This window comes from Gracilinanus agilis, chromosome 4 (assembly GCF_016433145.1).
Source record: "Gracilinanus agilis isolate LMUSP501 chromosome 4, AgileGrace, whole genome shotgun sequence".
In the NCBI taxonomy this organism is placed as follows: Eukaryota; Metazoa; Chordata; class Mammalia; order Didelphimorphia; family Didelphidae; genus Gracilinanus; species Gracilinanus agilis.
The window spans coordinates 430,446,004-430,465,883 of NC_058133.1; the positions used below are offsets into that span (position 1 = coordinate 430,446,004).

Genomic DNA, 19,880 nt, shown 5'->3' on the forward strand with positions numbered 1-19,880 from the left:
AGCATTCAACAATCAGTTGGAATCATTGATTCAAATGGGTTTTGGCACTCTGAACCTGGAAACTGGTTTTCTCCCATTCCTGATTGCAGAAAGAAACTCCATATACTGCAGCCTCAGTTTTCTGCTAGAGGTCAAACTGATTATAAGTAGATCACACATAAACATTCACCATAGTAATGTGTAAAAATTCCTATTTATAACCAACAACTTCCAAACAACAACATTGTTGTGAAAGCCTGCCAGAGAACAATACAGTAAAAGTACCATTTTGAACCCTTTCTAGAAAGCTACAACTTAAAAAGTACCCCCATAGTATAGTTTTCTTCAGTTTTAAATTAAGGCTTCAGCAAAAGCCTACAAGAAAAGGCCACTTTGCAAGTCAAATAGAGTTCGCTTGGACAGCTAATTCCAAAACATGAGTAGTCCTAGTTTCTCATTGTTTATAGTACTTCACAGATGAGACTGGCAGGTAGTCATCCAGTTGAGATATCTCCTTGATGTTACCTTCCTTGAAAAGGTTTGTGTCCCAGTTAGCAGGTGTGGCATTTTTTTTCTTTTTCATGTTCCTTCCACAAAATAATATAAAAAAGAGAGGGATGAGGATGAGCCTTCAGGCGAATATTAATAATCATTGTTGAACATTCTTCAAAGTCTGTGCTCTAGATGTCTCTGGATTTGGCTGGTTTCGAAGCCATAAAAGACTTTCCTCTCCTCTAATCACTTTCTCCCATTGCTCAAGATTATCCCTAGAATACAAAGAGAGTAAAAATGACGCATGAATGTGAAAAAAAGATTTTCATAATTAGATACCGTAATTAAGTATTAGGTATTCCAGTTTGGGTTGAGGAGCTATCTGTTTTATGAATAACACGTAGGTCACTAATGAATTTTACTGCTGTATTGCTTCTTCACTCTTACTGTAGGTGGCAGATTATACTGGAAGGAGTGTCAGAAAATGTGGGTTTGAATCCTGATTTGGTCATTTCTGATCTGTATGACCTTGGACAAGCCATTTTACATCACTATGGTTATTCTTCTTACTCTCAGTTTCCTCATCTAGAAAATGAAGAAGTTGAACCACATGACCTTAAAGGTTCCCCCATGCTTTAAATCAATGATCCTATCATTTTCATATAATTCTGGAATTTTTAACAGATGTCTACTAAAAGATTAAAATTATCTCTCATCAAAGCTATCTTACCTTTCAGGGTTTCAAAAAATCCTCAGGAAAGGGCTTTAGCTCCTTGAGAGTGACAAAATATCTTTATTCTACCAGCAAGAGAGGAGTCTAAGATTTTATAAAGAGGTTTCAGAGTTAGTAATCTTCTGAATACTCTCTCCTCTAGGAGTTTTTGTGATATTTCTCTCTCCCAGTTCTTCTCTTCCCTATATGATTCTTTCCTAGGATCCTTTATTAAAATATCCATATTCTATGAGAACCCAAAACTTCTGTCCACAGTCCTCCTCATTCTCTGTATTTTCTCATTTAGGCTTCAAAACTGTTAACATCATTTCAATAATCATCTTTATAGAGATGAGTTCCACATCTACATATCCAACTCTTAAGTCAAGCAATGGTCTTGCATTAACAAATGCCTGTTGGGTATCTCCACCTGCATGCCCCATAGATGTCTCAAATTCAAAACACAGGAAATTCTAACTTTATTTGCAATGTTTCCCAGCATACTGATGAGGCACAATAAATATTGATTGGTGTTATAGAATTTTAGAATTGAAAGAGACTTTAAGTAGCCTTCCAGTACAGCTAAGTATTTATAGGCAAGAACCTACCTAAACCAGCCCACAGACAGGGTAGATAGCATATTAAGCTCTCCAAGGAATGAGATTCCACAAACTCCTTGGTAATCTGTTCCAGTGTTTAATAAATATAACACCCATTACAGTGGTTTCTGGGTATACAACATAGAACACAGATTTCTTTTTTTTTGGACAAGAGGAAAAAAACCATAAATAATGCCAAGGAATTTTGTAACATGTTGTTTGGACTTAGTCTGCTATTCTAATTTCTCATGAGGCAGGGTAAATTGGCTTTAATAACCTAACTCTTTGTCTAGGTTGATCCTAGCACACATTCTCCATGATCAAAGTGGCTGAGAGTTGAACATATACTAAAGTAACTGGCTTTAAACTCACCTACTGAAGGTGGAAAATCTGACCCATGGAGGGTAAAAGAATAAAACTCTTGTCAACTTTATAAAATTCTTTAAAATTAGTTCCTTGAAATTTTGCTCTGGTTCAGAAAATCTTACATTTTTTTCTCCCAACTACTTCTGGGGCTTACAATATCTTAAGAGTAACACTGTACATAAGAATAAGTATCTACTTGTACAAAATAAACATACCATGAACACAGATTCAAGAAGGGAGGGCAGAGAGAGAGAGAGAAAACTTTGAAGACAGTATTACATTAAATTTCTTTTAATTTCTCTAACTGGTTTTCATTAATTCTACTGCCAAGTTGTTTTTTTTTTTAAAAAAATTCCTTTAGTTTTCATTCTAATTGGCTATAAGTATTGGAATTTGGGCATATGCTTCATATTTTTTTTTTTAAACCCTTGTACTTCGGTGTATTGTCTCATAGGTGGAAGATTGGTAAGGGTGGGCAATGGGGGTCAAGTGACTTGCCCAGGATCACACAGCTGGGAAGTGGCTGAGGCCGGGTTTGAACCTAGGACCTCCTGTCTCTAGGCCTGACTCTCACTCCACTGAGCTACCCAGCTGCCCCTATATGCTTCATATTTTTGACAACAATAACAACGAATAAAGTAGAGAACCTTTTATAGCCCAAGAACAATGCTAGATGCAAGAAGGTTAAAGACAAAACAAGCAGTGTCTGTTCTCCTGCATCTTAGCATTCTAGTATGGGAAACAAATTAAATATATATGTATAACTATATTCAAAGTAGATACATAATAAATTTGGAGGTACTAATAGATACAGCACTTCAAGATTTTTAAAGTGTTATAAATATGACCTTATTTGGTCGCTATGAAGGAGGTACTATTCTCATCAACATTTTAAAGATGAAGGAACTGAGGCTGAGAGGTAGAATGACTTGATGAGGGTCACAGAGCTAATTAAGTGTCAGATTTTCACTGTGGTCTTCCTGACTCCAAGTAGATCAGCCCTTCTCCCAGTGCTTCCTACTTGGGGCTGATGAGATTGGAAAAGGTTTTAAAGAGAAGGGTGATTAGGTTAAGCCTTGAAGGAAACTAAGGATTATTAAAAATGCTTATGATGGAGTGCATAGTTCTAGGTCTAGGTCTAGGAGATAAGGCAGAAAGATGGGAACTGGACTGTCATACCAGGAGAACAGTAAGAAAGCTCTTTTGGCTGGACTCTAGTATGTGTGAAGATGAAATGAAGCAGAGAAGTAACTGAGTTCCTTTGGAAGGGGCATTTAGGACTTTGGCAGGGATCCTTGGAGCTCTTGAGTACCAAAAGAAAATGGCTGGAGAGAACCATGAATAAGAGAGGCTTTCAATGTCAATAGGTATGGAAAGCTGTCCTAGGAGGTTGCAGAAACAGGGGCATATTCGTGCTTCTGCCATAGACTTACTTATACTGTTTCTCCTTTTACTCTGTATTTCCACAGATTCACATACTATGCGTATGGTCTGTTTATATAAATAGACTTAATGACATACTATTTTATTGTTGTTCAATTCATATCCAAGTCTTCATGACCTCATGCATCATCTCATGCCAGTATCATCCTTGGGGTTTTCTTGGCAAAGACACAGGACAAGCTTGCCATTTCCTTCTCCAGGGGATTAAAACAAAATGAGGTTAAGTGATTTGCCCAGGGTCACACAGCTGTTGTTTGAGGCCAGATTTGAATTTAGGTCTTCCTGAGCGCCCACGCTGCCTCATGTTTTATTGATCAATCTTGGCCCTTTACCTATCAGGCTCACTCCACCTTTTCCCTAAGTGCACAGAAAATGTAGCACACTTGTTGATTGATATAAATGTAATTTCATGTATGCATCCATTAAATCCTTGACTAGATTATAGATTCCTGAGGGTTTGTCATTGAATTTTAAATGCCTTTTTTCCCCAATCTTGTACATGTGCATAGCTCTCTATAGATAGTGACTGAAAACTAGATGTTAAATGATTTAACTGGTTTCCTTATGGCCTCTTTGGTATAGTCAAGTTTATTCCCTTGTCCCTTGGTACCAAGATAATAATCAAGAACAGTGAAGTATATTGCAGCCAGAATGGATGTTAAGTAGACAATTAAGCAGACAACAAATCCTAAATATCAACAATCAGCTGAATGAGAATAGGTGATATTCACAGAACAATAGATTTTGATATATTTATCATAATCCTGAAGCCTAGACTTGTGTAAAAACCAAAAGCAGTTGAGTCTCAATATAACCAATGCTTGATTTCAATGGCATCTAAACAACAGAAGATACTGAGCAGTGGCACAGTTGGCTCAATTAATAGGCCATTGGGATGATCACATATTTAATAAGGATTCTGTGGAATGAGAGGTTACTAATATAGAGACCCAAGACCACAAGTAAATTCTGAGAGGAAAACTTGGCAGCATAAAAATGTCACCACAGACATACCTTATGTTCTCTTCATATGTCCAAAGAACCATCTAAGCACCTGTCTCAGAATTACTCCTAAAATCTGAGGCTAAAAATAAAGAGGCAAAATCCAGAAAAATTCAAGTAATCCAAATCTGCACTTCTTCGCTCAACAGAATTGTAGTCAAGTTATAGAATTTAAGAGGTAAAAACTCATCCAATGGCTAAGACTTGGTAAAGCTTTGGAATAAATGAAATCAATAGGTTTACTTTGTAGATTCTAGGTCTCAGTCCAGCCTGGATTTATTATCAAGTCAGTTTACATATCTACCTCTTTAACCTTCTAATGACTCTAGGCAGAGGAAAAATCTACGTCTCTGTCTTTGTCTCTTCCCTTCCCCATCTCATATGTATATATAGATGACATGCTTTATGGATTGGAGAAGGGACGATGTTAGGGTCTAGACCTCTGATTTTATCTGTGTAATGAACTCCATGTATATGAACTTCCTCCATGTATGAAGATCAACATACTCCTTATAATTTATAGAGGGTTATAGAGGGTTAGTGACTTTCCAATATTCATACAGTCAATATGTCAGAGGCAAGACTTGAACTTGGGTCTTCCTGATCCTCTATCCACTATTTCAAGACACAATAAGACTTCATTTATCTACATAGAAAGGAAATTAGTCTTAGTCTTCTAATCTTATATCCAATACAGAGAAATATGCTTTCTTTTACATTGACAAGGAATGAGCTAGTCTAAATAAGCAAATTTTCTCTATAACTAATACTGATTTTCAAATTTTAAAGTTTGATTTATTTTTAGCTTTTTAATCATTTTGGATTGTAATATTTACAAAATGGAGTATGAATTTTCCTACTTTTGTAAAGAGAATATAATGGGGCAACTGACTTTTTCTCATTAAACAAAGCTCATGGATTATTATATCAGCAGTTGTATTATATTATAATAATATATTCTCAAGACACCCCAATGCCTCTTTTCCCCTACTCTGGAAGACTGCATGAAAATTGTAATTCTTATTTCAGATTTTTATAAATATTTAAATTTTTTTTATTCTATTAGGTTTGTCTGTTGGCTATCATTTCATGATGACTATAGCTGTACCCTTTCTCCCCCATTCACTGATTCTAATCTGCTTTGAGTAAAAGCCAGAGTGACTCCCCTTTGAGGAAAGTGCATGAACTTTTAATCTGTAGCTTTGAAGATACTTCTATCTCTCTATTCATGTTCTGGTTTTTGGTTGTATTTTGGAGATTAACCTAAAACTTCCTAGTAAAGTATATGAGAGTGCTTTTTATATGCTTTCCTCATTGGACTGGCTTCATGATTCTTGTTTACTCATGATTACATACATATAAAGGGAACCAGGAAGATAAATCACAAATATAAGAAACATGATTCCAGATACTCTACATAACTTAAAATATCAACTGGGGCATAGTCATAAATAACTAATTAAAATAACTAATTAATAAATAAATTAACTGATTAAATTAAGTAGTTACATAAAAATTAAATAATCATTAAAATTAAATAATGTGACTACAAACATAAAGAGAAATATTAATTTCACTTAAAATAGAAGTTTAAGGGAACAATAGGATACTAATTCTTAAGCAAAATAAAATTTTGAAGTTGAGTAAAAACATGAAACATTAAATGCTGGGAGCCACTTAGGAGAGTAGGATTACTGACCACTCATTGCAACAACTCCACAAGAATTTATACACATCTGCTCTGTGCAAGGCATTGATGATAAAGAAATGAAAAACAGTAATTGCTCTACATCAATATTTTGATTCAAGTTTGGATGGGAGAGGAGAAGAGTGGTAGAGTGTGTGTTATAACATGTATATAGCAAGTGCATATAAAATAATTTGAGGAAGAATAGGTGGAGCACTGACTAAGCAGATTTGGAAAGTCTATCCCTAAAGGATACCACCTTATGTTAAGCCATGAAATAAGCTAAGCATTCTAGGAAAAACCCTAAGAGATAAAGTGCAGTTGAGGCATCAGGGTTAACCTGTAGAAAGAGAGGTTGGGGAGAAATGGAATGCTGGGTTTGAACAAGAAGTAGTAGGTCATTTTGGTTGGAACTAAGAGTGTGTGAAAATGATTCATATTGAAAGACAAAGTGTAGTCAAGTTGTGGGGGAGCTTTAAATGCCCCAATGACAAGCTTATATTTTATTTCAGAGCCAAGGAGCCACTAGAAAGTGTTGATTAGGGAAGGTAGGAATATTATTTTGGTAGCTGGGCAGACAAAGAATGAATTTATAAAATTTTGTAATAGCTTAAGCAAAACATAATCAGTCCCCTAGTTAGGAAGGTAGTGGCCAGAGTACAGAGAAGGAAATGAGAATATTTGTGGAGATAAAATTGACAAGAATTGACAACCAACTGACTTGGCGGAATTGATGAAGCAAATAAAAGCTATGGATTAGAAAATATTGAAAGAAGGATTAGAAATTTAGTAAAATAATCAATTACTAAATAAAAATATGACATTAGCTGGTAGTCAAAATGCTTTTTTTAAATGATCTGACATTAAAAGAGCTGTACCTCAAGGCAGTATTCAAAGTTGGTTATGGAAATTTCTCTAGGAAATATTGAAAAAAGATTGCCTAATAAAAGAAAGTCAAATATAATGATACATGGGCTAAAAATGGAAGCTGTCAAATTACTATTAGAATTTCATTTAAGAGACTTCCAGGTTAAGATGGTTCCAGAGTAGAGGCAGGGCTCTTCTTCTTCTCTCCACCAACCAATAAAAAATGTCTCAAAGGGACAAAAAGAAAATCAGATGAATAAAGGGGCTCCATCGTAGAGTGAAGCATAGAAGGTAGACAAAGTTTGGACATTTCCATGCTAAAAGGGGGTGAAATTACTCCCACCAAGGGGCAAGCTCATCACCCCACTTCCACTCCACCTATGGCTCCAGGGTCAGAGTGAGCACGGAGCTACCTCTAGGTTCTTTGGGGGCTGGCTGGCACAGATGAATTTTAACCCTAAGAGCAGTGAGACTTCAGACCCCAGGAAGCTGAGGATTGCCTGTAGATTGGGCAGAGAGGAATGGTTCAGCAAACACCACAGAGATTTGAAAAATATCCTCAGGGCAAAAACCTCTCCAGAGCTCAATACAGAGACTTGCCTGTCCTCCACACTCAGACCTCTGTGGAACAATCCCTGGATTCTCATGCACTGGCTGAGGCCACCACAAACTTGTCCCTTAGAGCAGATAGAGTTGAGTCCCCAGGAGGCTGTGGAATGCAGAGTGTGGATGAAGAGACAGTGTAGGGCTGCACATAGCAGACCCTGCTATGGAGATTAAAAAATATCCTCAGGGCAAAAACCTCTCTGGAGCTCAATATAAAGATCACCCACCTTCCTCACTCAGACTTCTGACCAGGAAGGAACAAAGCAATGACCACCAATTACTTGCTGTTGTCTGCTCTGTTTCCTTGTGATCCTGAACATCTGGCTATCTGACTGTAAGACCAGGTCTGGGTTCCTTTTAGATCCAGGATCTTTCCTTGGGCCCTGCCAAACTGCCATAGACAACTACCTCTAATACAACCTAAGAGGGTTGGGGGGGTTAGTGCAGATTTAGGTAGAGCAGGGACTGGGTTTTCTTTAGGTCAGAGAGATGAGGGTTAGTGTAGATCAAACTCTCTGAAGACTCCCTGTGAGGACAGATCTGGGAAATTTTAGTTAGTTGACATTAGGATTATGGTTATCCTAATTTCCATTTATCCTCTCTTCTTAGAATAAATACAATTTCCCTTTTATTAAGTGGTCTCTGGGTTTTGGTCTCAGACAAGGCTCTGCCTGGACTGGATTTTTGTTGGCCTTCCCAAACCACAATTAACATCCTGATCCTGGCCAAATTCTATCCATCAGATTCCATCCCAGTACCAACCTAATATAGAACTCATCCATAGAACAGAAGCAAATAGCAGAACGGATTAGAAAGCAAAATCCTACCATATGTTGTCTACAAGAAACACACATGAGGCAGGTAGACAAACAGACTAAAGGTAAAAGGCTGGAGCAAAATCAATAGGGCGTCAAATGAGAAAAAGAAGGCAGGAGTCACAATCATAATATCTAACAAAGTCAAAGTAAAAAAAAAAAAAAGAGTTAGGGAAAGTAATTACATCCTGATAAAAGGCAGTATAGACAATGAGGAAATATCAGTACTCAACATGTATGCACCAAATCGTATAGCATCCAAATTTCTAAAGGAGAAACAATTGGAGCTTAAGAAGGAAATAGATAGTAAAACTATACTAGTGGGAAACCTGAACCTTCCTCTATCAGATCTAGATAAATTAAATAAATAAGAAAGAAGAGATGTGAATAAAATCTTAGAAAAATCAGAGTTAATAGATATATGGAGGAAAATAAATAGGGACAGAAAGGAATATACCTTCTTTTCAGCTGCACATGGTACATTCACAAAGATTGACCATGTACAAGGCATCAATATATGAAAAACAAGTGCAAAAGAGCAGAAATAATAAATGCAACCTTTCCAGATCATAATGCAATAAAAAAATAATAATAATTCATAAGGGTACATGAAGAGGCAAAAAATTAATTGGAAATATGAAAAACCCAAAGAGCCCAGCTTTGAGGACAAAAACCCACTATTTGACAAAAACTTCTGAGAAAATTGGAAAACAGTATGGGAGACAATGGATTTAGATCAACATCTCACACCCTATACCAAGATAAATTCAGAATGAGTGAATGACTTGAATATAAAGAAGGAAACTATAAGTAAATTAGGTGAACACAGAATAGTATACCTGTCAGATCTTTGGGAAAGGAAAGATTTCAAGACCAAGCAAGAGTTAGAAAAATTACAAAATGTAAAATAAATAATTTTGATTACATCAAATTAAAAAGTTTATGTACGAACAAAACCAATGCAATCAGAATTAGAAGGGAAGCAACAAATTGGGGGAAAATAAGCTTTATTAAAAAACCTCTGACAAAAGTCTAATTACTGAAATTTATAAGGAGCTAAATCAATTTTACAAAAAAAATCAAGCTGTTCCCCAATTGATAAATGGTCAAGGGACATGAATAGGTAATTTTCAGATAAAGAAATCAAAACTATGAACAAGCACATGAAAAAGTTTTCTAAATCTCTTGTAAATAGAGAAAATGCAAATCAAAACATCTCTGAGGTACCACTTCACGCCTAGCAGATTGGATAACAATGCCACAAAAAGAAAGTAATAAATGTTGGAGGGAATGTCCAAAATTGGGGTGGAGTTGTGAATTAATTCAACCATTCTGGATGGCAATTTGGAACTATGCCCAAAGGGCTTTAAAAGACTGCCTGTCCTTTTATCCAGCCATACCATTGCTAGGTTTATACCCCAAAGAGTTAATAAGGAAAAAGACTTGTATAAAAATATTTATAGCTGCACACTTTGTGGTGGCAAAAAATTGAAAAATGAGGGGATGCCCTTTGATTGGGGAATGGCTGAACAAATTGTTATATCTGTTGGTGATGGAATACTATTGTGCTCAAATTAATAATGAACTGGAGGAATTCCATGTAAACTGGAATGACCTCCAGGAATTGAGAGTAGAGTGAAAGGAGCAGAACCAGGAGAGCATGGTACACAGAGACTGATACTCTGTGGCATAATCGAATGTAATAGACTGATACTCTGTGGCATAATCGAATGTAATAGACTGATACTCTGTGGCATAATCGAATGTAATAGACTTCTCTACTAGCAGCAATGCAATGAATCAAGGCATTTCTGAGGGACCAATGAGAAAGAACACTATCCACATTCAGAGAAAGAACTGTGGGAGCAGAAACACAGAAGTAAAACAACTGTTTGATCACATAGGTTGATTGAGAATGTAGACTCTAAATGATCACCCTAGTGCAAATATCAATAATATGGAAATAGGTCTTGATCAATGACACATGTAAAACCCAGTGGAATTGCAAGTTGGTATGGGAGGGCAGTTGTAGGAGGACAGGGAAAGAACATGAATCATGTAACCATGGAAAAATTTTCTTAATCAAAAAAAAATGTAAAAAATTTCTATTTAAAAGATTTAAAAATGTTTAACTGATTTTAGCAAAAACGAGGGAAATAAAAGATGTGTGTTCTTTTTTCATAAATTCTGTACATTTCTACTGGTAGGTGACTGATTAATAAACAAGAACCAGAAGAAATAATGTCAATGATGGGTAGTGACTATGATTTTTTAATATGAAAAGTATAATCTAATATCTCTGCAAAATTCCCATTTCAAAAGTCAAATGATTGATAGACATTAGTAAAAGTATAAAATTTTCTCTATCAAATAGTAATATATTAGAAATTCATACAATTCTGATGTATGGCTGGTCACTATGTGAAATAGCCTTTTGATACTTTATGCATCCTTATTGGTTTGGAGAATCAAGTTCATATTTAGAGAAATGTATCATCATTTGATCGGTTCAAGGCTTCAAGTATTCAAATGAACTTAAGACACTGAAAAATCACTACCTCATCACCTTTTATTGGTGATATTTTTGGGTGGATTGTGCCTAAAATTTCACTATTATACTATGCAGGGAACTCCCAGATCTTAGATTTAAGGGATTTTGTCAAAAGCAACTATACTGAAAAAATATAACTTTCAACCCTTTAAATTATAAGCATAAGGTAGCTTGAATGCTGGGAGAATGTGACAAGAATGATTATTTGAATGAGATGATTATTTCTTAACTGGAAACTTCCTTTTTTTTTACTGCATTCCAAACTATAGCATTGAAAGATTACAAAAATAAAGTATTACATATATAAAAAGCATAGATAGTAATCACATAAAATTCTCCAATAATTCACTGTAAAGAAGAACTTAAGCAGTACAAATGGTAATTTATACCAAGTTGTTAATACAAAGACACTTATGGCTATGATGAAAATTTTGGTAACTTGATATGTGAGAGGAAAATATTGATTTATACTGCAGAACTGGTTTTGAATTAATAATCAGGAAGGAACTTAAGTTCATTTGTTTTGTGAAATTGGTCTGAGTGTTAGTATATTTTAGGGTGCTATGCAATGTTATATGTTATTATATAATAGACTATCATCTACTTCCATTAGCAGAAATTTAATAAGCAGTTACTCAAATAATCATTTTCCATATAACTTCAAGTAAATTAGCTAAAGTTTCAGCAAAGAAAAACTAAATGGTAATGCTACATTTTTTCAGGTTATTAATGTTTACTGATGCCAAACCTATTGTAACTGTAAATTTTTAAAAGTACAGCCTCACAAAGTAGACAGTCAGTCTCCAAGTCAGGAAAACCAGGGCTTAAATTTCACTTCTGACTGGATAATTCTAGGCAAGTTACAATCTCTCAGTGTTCAGGAAATCTATAAGACTAAGTAGCAGAGAAGGTTACTCATGTCAAACATCATTATTAGAGGAAATCTCCTCACCAGAATTGCCTCTATAGCAATGAAAATACAGGTCTGGTTCCTTTCCCTATTCTTGTCACAGGGGATAATTCTCCTTTGATCCATCCTCTAGCTTTTGTTCTCAACCTCTTTTCCCTTTCACTGCTAGGCTCCTTGAAAAGGACATCTACCACTGGAGCATGCACATCCTATTCTCTCATTCTCTTCCTAATTCTGGTTTCTAACCTCAATATTCTCTTGAATCTATACTCTCTAAAGTTACCAATTATCTCTTAATTGCCAAATGATATGGTCTTTCTTCAGACCTCATCATAATGTCTCTGTAGCCTTTGGCACTGTCAATCTCTCTCTAAAATTTTTCTGGTAGGGAGGAGGGAGAAGGATACTTTCTTCTGAGTTTTCATGACACCACTCTCCTAGATCTCCTCTCACCTGCCCGATTGTTCCTTCTCAATCTTTTTTTGCTAGATTTTGATTCAAGTAGTACCTGGATGATTCTCAAATCTACTTATCCAGCCCTAACCTCTCTCCCAACTTCCATCTCCTATTATGCCTATTGGACATCTCAAACGAGATGTCCCACAAACATCTTAAATCTAAAACATCATGAGCTGAACTCAATGGTCTCTCCCCCCAACCCCTCCCCACCGGAAAAAAAAAAAAAACTCTCTTGTCTTCTGAAATTCCTTATTATTGAAGGGGAGACTAGTATTCTCTCACTCCCTTCCTGGTTCACAAACTAAATTTTATCCTTAATTCCTCACTTTCTTTCATTCCCAAATTCAACCTGTTGCCAAGTTTTGTCTTGTATATGTTTCTTCTCTCCTCTGACCCAGTCACTACCCTAGAATATAGCCTGATCACCTTATGCTTTAAGTACTACAATAGCCCACTGGCTAGTCTCTCTGCCACAAGTCTCTTTCTCACTGGATGCAGTTCTTCCTTATTAAGCTATCAAAGTGATCTTCCTAAAGCATATATCTGATCTTGTCACTTCCCACCCCACATTTAATAAAATCCAGTGTCTCCCTATCATTCCCATAATCAAAGGCATAGACTCCCCTTTTTGGATGATAAAATGCTCTTGTAATGAGACCCCTTTCTATCTGGCAAACCTTATTATTTTATTTTGTTATATATATATATATATATATATATATATATATATATATATATATATATATATATATATATAGTCTATTGACACCAGTTTTCTTGCTGTCCCTCCCATAAAATACTCCATCTTATGACTCTAAGAATTTTCAATTTCCTCTCCATGAGATATTTCTTATCTCCACTTCCTGGCTCCCAAGGTTTCCATAATGTCTCAGCCAAAATTTCACCTCATGCAGAAATTTCTTCTAATCCACCTAAAAGCTGGTGCCTTATATCTGCTGATTATTGCAAATTTATCACATACTTACATACGCACACACACTATATATATATATATATATATATATATATATATAGTGTGTGTGTGTTTCTATGTGTTTTTTCCCTATGTTATCTCCCCTAGTAGACTGTGAGCTCCTTGAGAGGAGTGGGTATTGCCATTCTTTCTATAACAAGCACTTGTGGATTAACTGAAATCTTATGGGATAATAAAACCTTGAATGGACTAATGATAAAAAACTGGCAAGACTGAATTAAGAATGAAAATAAATTAAATGAAATCTATGAGGATTAAATTATATTTTAGTTTGATTATATATTTAAAGAGATATTATTTAACTTGATATATAATCAGCATTAGATAAATATGAATATTCACAAAGAATCCTAAAAATACATCCTTTTGTTTTAATGAAAAAAGAAACATTAATAAGTGAATCATACAGGAGAAAGATTATCCACTTAACTACAGCCATACTTTGTTTTTTAAATTTCCTTCTTTCATTACTTTGTCATTAGGGACAATGAAAGGGCACAAAAATACATGGTAGCAAATACACTTTACCTTTCAGTGACAAAACTGTAATGAGGGAACCTAAAAGACACTTACTCTCCTAGTGAAGAATGGTTATTCCTAATACATATTTTATTATATTAAATATTTAGTTTAATCTCTTTATAAGGAGGCATTGTATGGTTATATATATATATATATATATATATATATATAACTATACACATAAAGATAGCATGCCTATGTGTATATATGATAATGAGATATATTTGATTAAATGAAATAATGTGGGTAAACTATTGCAAACCTGAAAGTGCTTTGTAAATTTTAAACCATTATTGTTATTTGTAAGCTGTTAAGACTAAAAATGATAAAGACTGATATAATAAGAGAAATTTGTAGTTTAATTAAAGCCATGGCCATGCTGGTATAATATATATATGACCGCGCCTATCTTTTATATTTACCGCGGGAGCCCATCCTGTCCCTCTGGTACCCAGCTCCTCAGGAAGATCCAGAGGCATTCTTTTGGCCTTCCTCTGAATTTAAACTGCCCCCTGCGTGGGGACCTTTGACGTCCCCACGCCCTAAGACCCATTGGAATCATGGGTAATGTAGTCTCAAAGTCTCCCACATGACCATAGGGAGTCTGCTAGACACTTCCCTGAATTTAAAACAAACAAAGGTACCCCATTTTTACAGAAACCCCTACACTAGCACTTATAAATATTTGGTGGAATTGTGATCAACATGAAAGAAAGGAGCACAGGCACTTACCTGCATGCCCGGAGCAGGGGTGCAGTAGGAGGCAAGATGTCCATTAGAGTAGAATAGCAGGGAATCGCTACAGCATTGTAGAAGCCAAGCTGTGATAAAGAAAAAGTGTTGATAGAAGCCATTAGTTTGTACGTTATTTCCTCAAATACAATCAACTAGAGCAATATGTATACTTTTCAGGTGTCTGCATTACTAAAGTTCAGCTGTGAAAATAAGACATATTGCTCTGTGAGTAAAAAATAAATGCAATTTGACAAAATATACTAGAATTTTTAAAGAGCTGTGATTTTGTCAATAAGAGTCAATATTCTACTGAAAGGAAATGCAACAGCCTCCAACACATTTAATGTATTTTAAAAACAAATTGAATATTACTAGATGCCTAGTACTGGAACCCAATCCCTGTCAGTTGGTCAATATAAAATGCCTTTTATGTGCCAGGAACTGTGTTAAGTGCTGGGACTATAAAGAAAAGCAGAAGAAGGCCCTGCCCTCAAGGAACTCACAGTCTAATGATGGAGATAACATGCAAACAACGATATACAGTAAACCATATACAGGAGAAGAAAGAAATAATCAATACATTGAAGTTTCTGGAATTAAGAGGGATAGTGGGGAAATTAAATGGGATTTGAAAAAAATCAGAGAAGTTAGGAGAAAATGAAGAAGGAGACCCTTCTAGGCACAGGAAAAATGAACCTATGAAAAAGAGCAGATTAAGGAAATGGAGCATTTTGTGGGAGGAACAGGAAGGAAATCAGTGTCACTGGATTGCATAGTATGTAGTAGAATAGAAGATGGAATTGAAGTCTGATTAAAAATGGCTTCAACCACCACATGGAATATTTTTTATTTGATCTTATATGTGATAGAGATCCCCAAGAACGTGAGTGAAGGGGTGAAATGGTTGTATCTAGGCTTTATGAATATCATTTTGACAGCTGAGTGATAGACTGAAGTGGGGAGAAAATTGACAAGATCAATTAAAATTCTTTAGTACTGATTCAAGTAAGAGTTGATGAGACCTCATAGTACGGTAGTATGTTAGAGGAGAGAAGGGAATACATGTTATGAAAGTAAAATTGACAGTCCTTGGCAAGAGATTGGCCATATGAGTTGAGAGTTTACAGTAGAAGATAACATCTATATTGGGAGTGAAGGAGGATGGTAATTACAGGGAAGTTAGGAAGGCAAGAGTGTTTTGGAGAAAAGATCATATATTCAGTTTTGGATTTGATGAGTTTAAACTATTCATGGCATCCAATTCGAAATATCCAGTGGTTAGTTGCAGAAGCAAGATTGAAGTTTGAAAGAGAAAAGTTAGGGCTGGATAAGTAGATTTGAGAATCATGAGGTTAAGAGATTATGATTAAATCCATAGTGAAATAGTATATAGGAAGAAAAGAGGACTTGGGACAAAACTGTGGGACAATCACAGTTAGTGGGCATGTTATGGATTAAGAAAAGGGGATGACAAAGAGGTGTTAAATGGCCCAAGTTGCCACCATGCCAAGTAATTCCTTTACAAAGTCTGAATTAGTTTCTCAAGTTAATCAAGAAGAAACCAATAAAGGGTGAAGAATGATAGCCATGCCTTAACGTGATGTTACAAAAAGCACTGAATTGAGACCAGGTGATTAGAAGAGGAGCCCAGCTCTTAATAGTATAAGGAAAGCTTTCAGAATCCACAGGTAGTGATAAGAACAGGCAGTTTTCACAAGATGAAATCAAAACTATCAATAAGCTCATGAAAAAGTGTTCTAAATCCCTCCTGATTAAAGAAATGCAAATTAAAACAACTCTGAGTTACTACCTCACACCTCAAAGACTGGCCAATATGACAGCAAAGGAAAGTGATAAATGTTGGAGAGGATGTGGCAAAATTGGGACACTAATACATTACTGGTGGAGTTGTGAATTGGTCCAACCATTCTGGAGGGCAATCTGGAATTATGGCCAAGGGCTTTAAATAAATGCATGCCCTTTGATCCAGCCATACCACTGGCTGGATTTGTACCCAACAGATAAGGAAAAAGACCTGTACGGAAACATTTATAGTTGCCCTCTTTGTAGAAACAGAAAAATTGGAAAATGGGGGGTCCATTGATTGGGGAATGGCTGAACAAATTGTGGTATCTGTTGGTGATGGAATACTATTGTGCTCAAAGGAATAATGAACTGGAGGAATTCCATGTGAACTGGAAAGACCTCCAAGAATTGATGCAGAGTGAAAGGAACAAAACCAGGAGAACTTTATACACAGAGACGGGTACACGGTGGCATAATCAAATGTAATGGACTTCTCTACTAGCAGCAATGCAATAATTCAGGGCAATTCAGAGGAATTTGTAAGAAAGAACACTATCCGAATCCTGAGAAAGAACTGCTGGAGCAGAAATAAAGAAGAAAAGTATATGATCAACTATGAAGAGAGGTGGAGATATGATTGGGGTTTTGATATTTAAGGATCACTCTACTGAAAAAATGAATAACATGGAAACAGGTTATGAACAATGATATATGTATAAGCCAGTGGAACTGCTTGTCAGCTTTGGGATGGAGGAGGAGAAAACAGAAGGGGGGGGTGTGTGGGTCATGAATCATGTAACCATGGAAAAATATTCTAAATAAAAATTACCAAAAAAAAAAAAGAAAAGAAAAATCAATCCACAGGGAGTGAAAAAAAGGAAAATGATAAATGTTGAAGAGGTTGTGGTAAAACTGTGACACTAAAACATTGCTGTTGGAGCTATGAATTGATACTTTTTTGCTTGGGAGTGCAATTTGGAATGATGCCTGAAGAACGATAAAATTGTGCATACCCTTAAACAAAGCAATACCACTAACAGATCCATATCTCAAAAAGATCAAAAATAGGGAAAAAGATCAAAGACAGGGGAAATGGTCTACTGTACCAAAATATTTATAGTAGCTCTTTTTGTTGTAGTTGAAGGGATGTCCATAAATTGGGGAGTGGCGGACAAGTCATAGTACATGATTGTAATGAAATACTGCTGTGCCATAAGAAATGACAAACAAGGTGATCATAAAATCCCTAAAAAGTCTTATACGAAGTGATGTAAAGTGAAGTAAGCAGAATGTTTTACATAGTTAAAACAGCAGCAATATACAATGATCAACTGTGAATAACAACTATTATCAACAAAGCAAGGATCCAGGACAACTCCAAGAAACTCATGACAAAAAAGACTATTCACTGCTACAGAAGGAACGGACATAATCTGAATTTAGACTGAAGCATACTATTCTTCACTTTATTTTCTCTCTGAATTTTTCTCTAGTCTAAACAATATGTATCTCTCACAACATGTTGAATATGAAAATGTGTTATATGACAACGTATGTACAATCTATATCATATTACTTGCTGTCTTGGGGGGAAGGGTAGAAGGAAGGGAGAGAACATATTCACAAAATGTCACAAAATTATTATTAAATATTGTATCAATATGCAATCTGGAAAAAATTAAACTAAAAAAAGAATCTGCAGGTAGCAGAAGAAAAGAACAAGCAGGGGCAACCACTTCAAAGGAGTAAGGTTCCTTAGATCAAGCAGGCATGGCGAATGTTTGGATTATTCAGATGAATATTGTGTTCCTGAAACTCTCAGACTATATGACCTCCAGGACATAAACTCCTCTCACTAAAGCTTAAAACATTTTTCCTCTGGGTACAGGGAAAGTCTGGATACCTTTCTTTATTTTATGAATTTACTATGTCTTAGTAAACATCATTTACTGGGAGGAGATAGCTGAAAGGGAAAAATTCTCAGTGGATACATATCCACACATCTAATACAGGCACTTTTTTGAGAAGCACTGTCTCTGGCTGGGGTGCTTAGGGTTTTAAAAAATGGATAAAAAGAATTACACATTCTTCTATACTATTTCCAAAAATAGAAGAGCAACATTAATATATTTGGTAAACCCTAGACAATGAGTCAGTAGTAGGATGAATGACAAATAGAGATGGTTGAACAACTATGATGACTACATTATGCCCATCATTAGGAAAGAATCAAAATGAAAAGACATTTTATGCAATAGGTACGCTAACACTGATCTATTCTAACAAGCTACTGATGACTCCAAATGGAAAGTAAAAAAGGTACTGACATAAACAATCACAATTTAATAATAAACCTTAGCTAATGGAAATTAATTCCCATAAGGTAATCTGGGAAGCCAAGAACACTAACATACTGTTTGTGGAACAAGAAATTAGTCCAACCCTCTGGTAAAGCAATTTGGAATTACGCTTTTTTAAAAAAAGAGACTAAAATATACATAAACATTGTACATACTAAGTCTAAGATGAAAATAAAGGTCCCATATATACCAAACTGTGAAGTTTATTGGTGGCAAAGTGGATAGAGTACTGGACTTGGGATCAGGAAGACTCATCTTTTTCAAATCTGGCCTGAGACACTTAATAGCTGTGTGACCCTGGGCATGTCACTTAACCTTGTTTACCTCAGCTTCTTTATCTATAAAATGAGCCGGAGAAGAAAATGTCAAACCACTCTATTATCTTTGACCAAAAAAAAAAAACCTAAGACTCACAAAGATTTGGAAACAACTGAACAAATATACCAAACAATTCAGAGCAGCAATTTTTGTGGGAGCAAATAATTTAAAACAATATGAATGACTACCTACTATAGAATGGGTAAAGAAACTTGTGGCTAGTGAATATAATAGAATATCACTGGTCAATAAAAAGTATGATTTTGAAGAATTCAATAAAAAATGGAAAGATTTATAGCAATGCTAAAGAGTAAAGAAAGGAGACTCAGGAAAATCATTGACACAGTAACTATAATATGTAAATGTAAAGAATAAAAACAAATGGAAACTGAAACTGTGCCATCATGATGACCAAGCCTAGCCTTGGAGGAAAACTGACAAAAGGCACATCTTTCCTTTCACTGAAAAGGTGGGGGAACTATGGATGTTGAATATTTGCCCATACTGTTAAGCATCAACTATAGACTAATTAGTTTTGCTCAATTTTTTTCTCTTTCCTTTTTAAGTGGTTGTTATTAAGATCTAAATCTCTCAATAGGGAAAGAGAGGGCATAATCAGAAATGAATGTAAAACAAAAACTAAAGGCATTAATAAAA

The 19,880-nt window shown here is 35.4% G+C and overlaps 1 protein-coding gene across 1 annotated transcript in view; it reads right to left on the minus strand.

The window, feature by feature from the left end:
* Window positions 1-258: 258 nt before the first annotated feature.
* The window catches only part of PDE10A (phosphodiesterase 10A), a 394,122-nt gene continuing 374,500 nt past the window's right edge, over window positions 259-19,880 (minus strand). Inside the window, exons 21-22 of the mRNA XM_044671862.1 lie at window positions 14,737-14,825; window positions 259-746 (exon numbers count right to left, since the gene is read on the minus strand). Of these exons, the coding sequence (XP_044527797.1) occupies window positions 629-746; window positions 14,737-14,825 (207 nt within the window). The 3' untranslated portion in view covers window positions 259-628. The remainder of the gene's footprint in view (window positions 747-14,736; window positions 14,826-19,880) is intronic.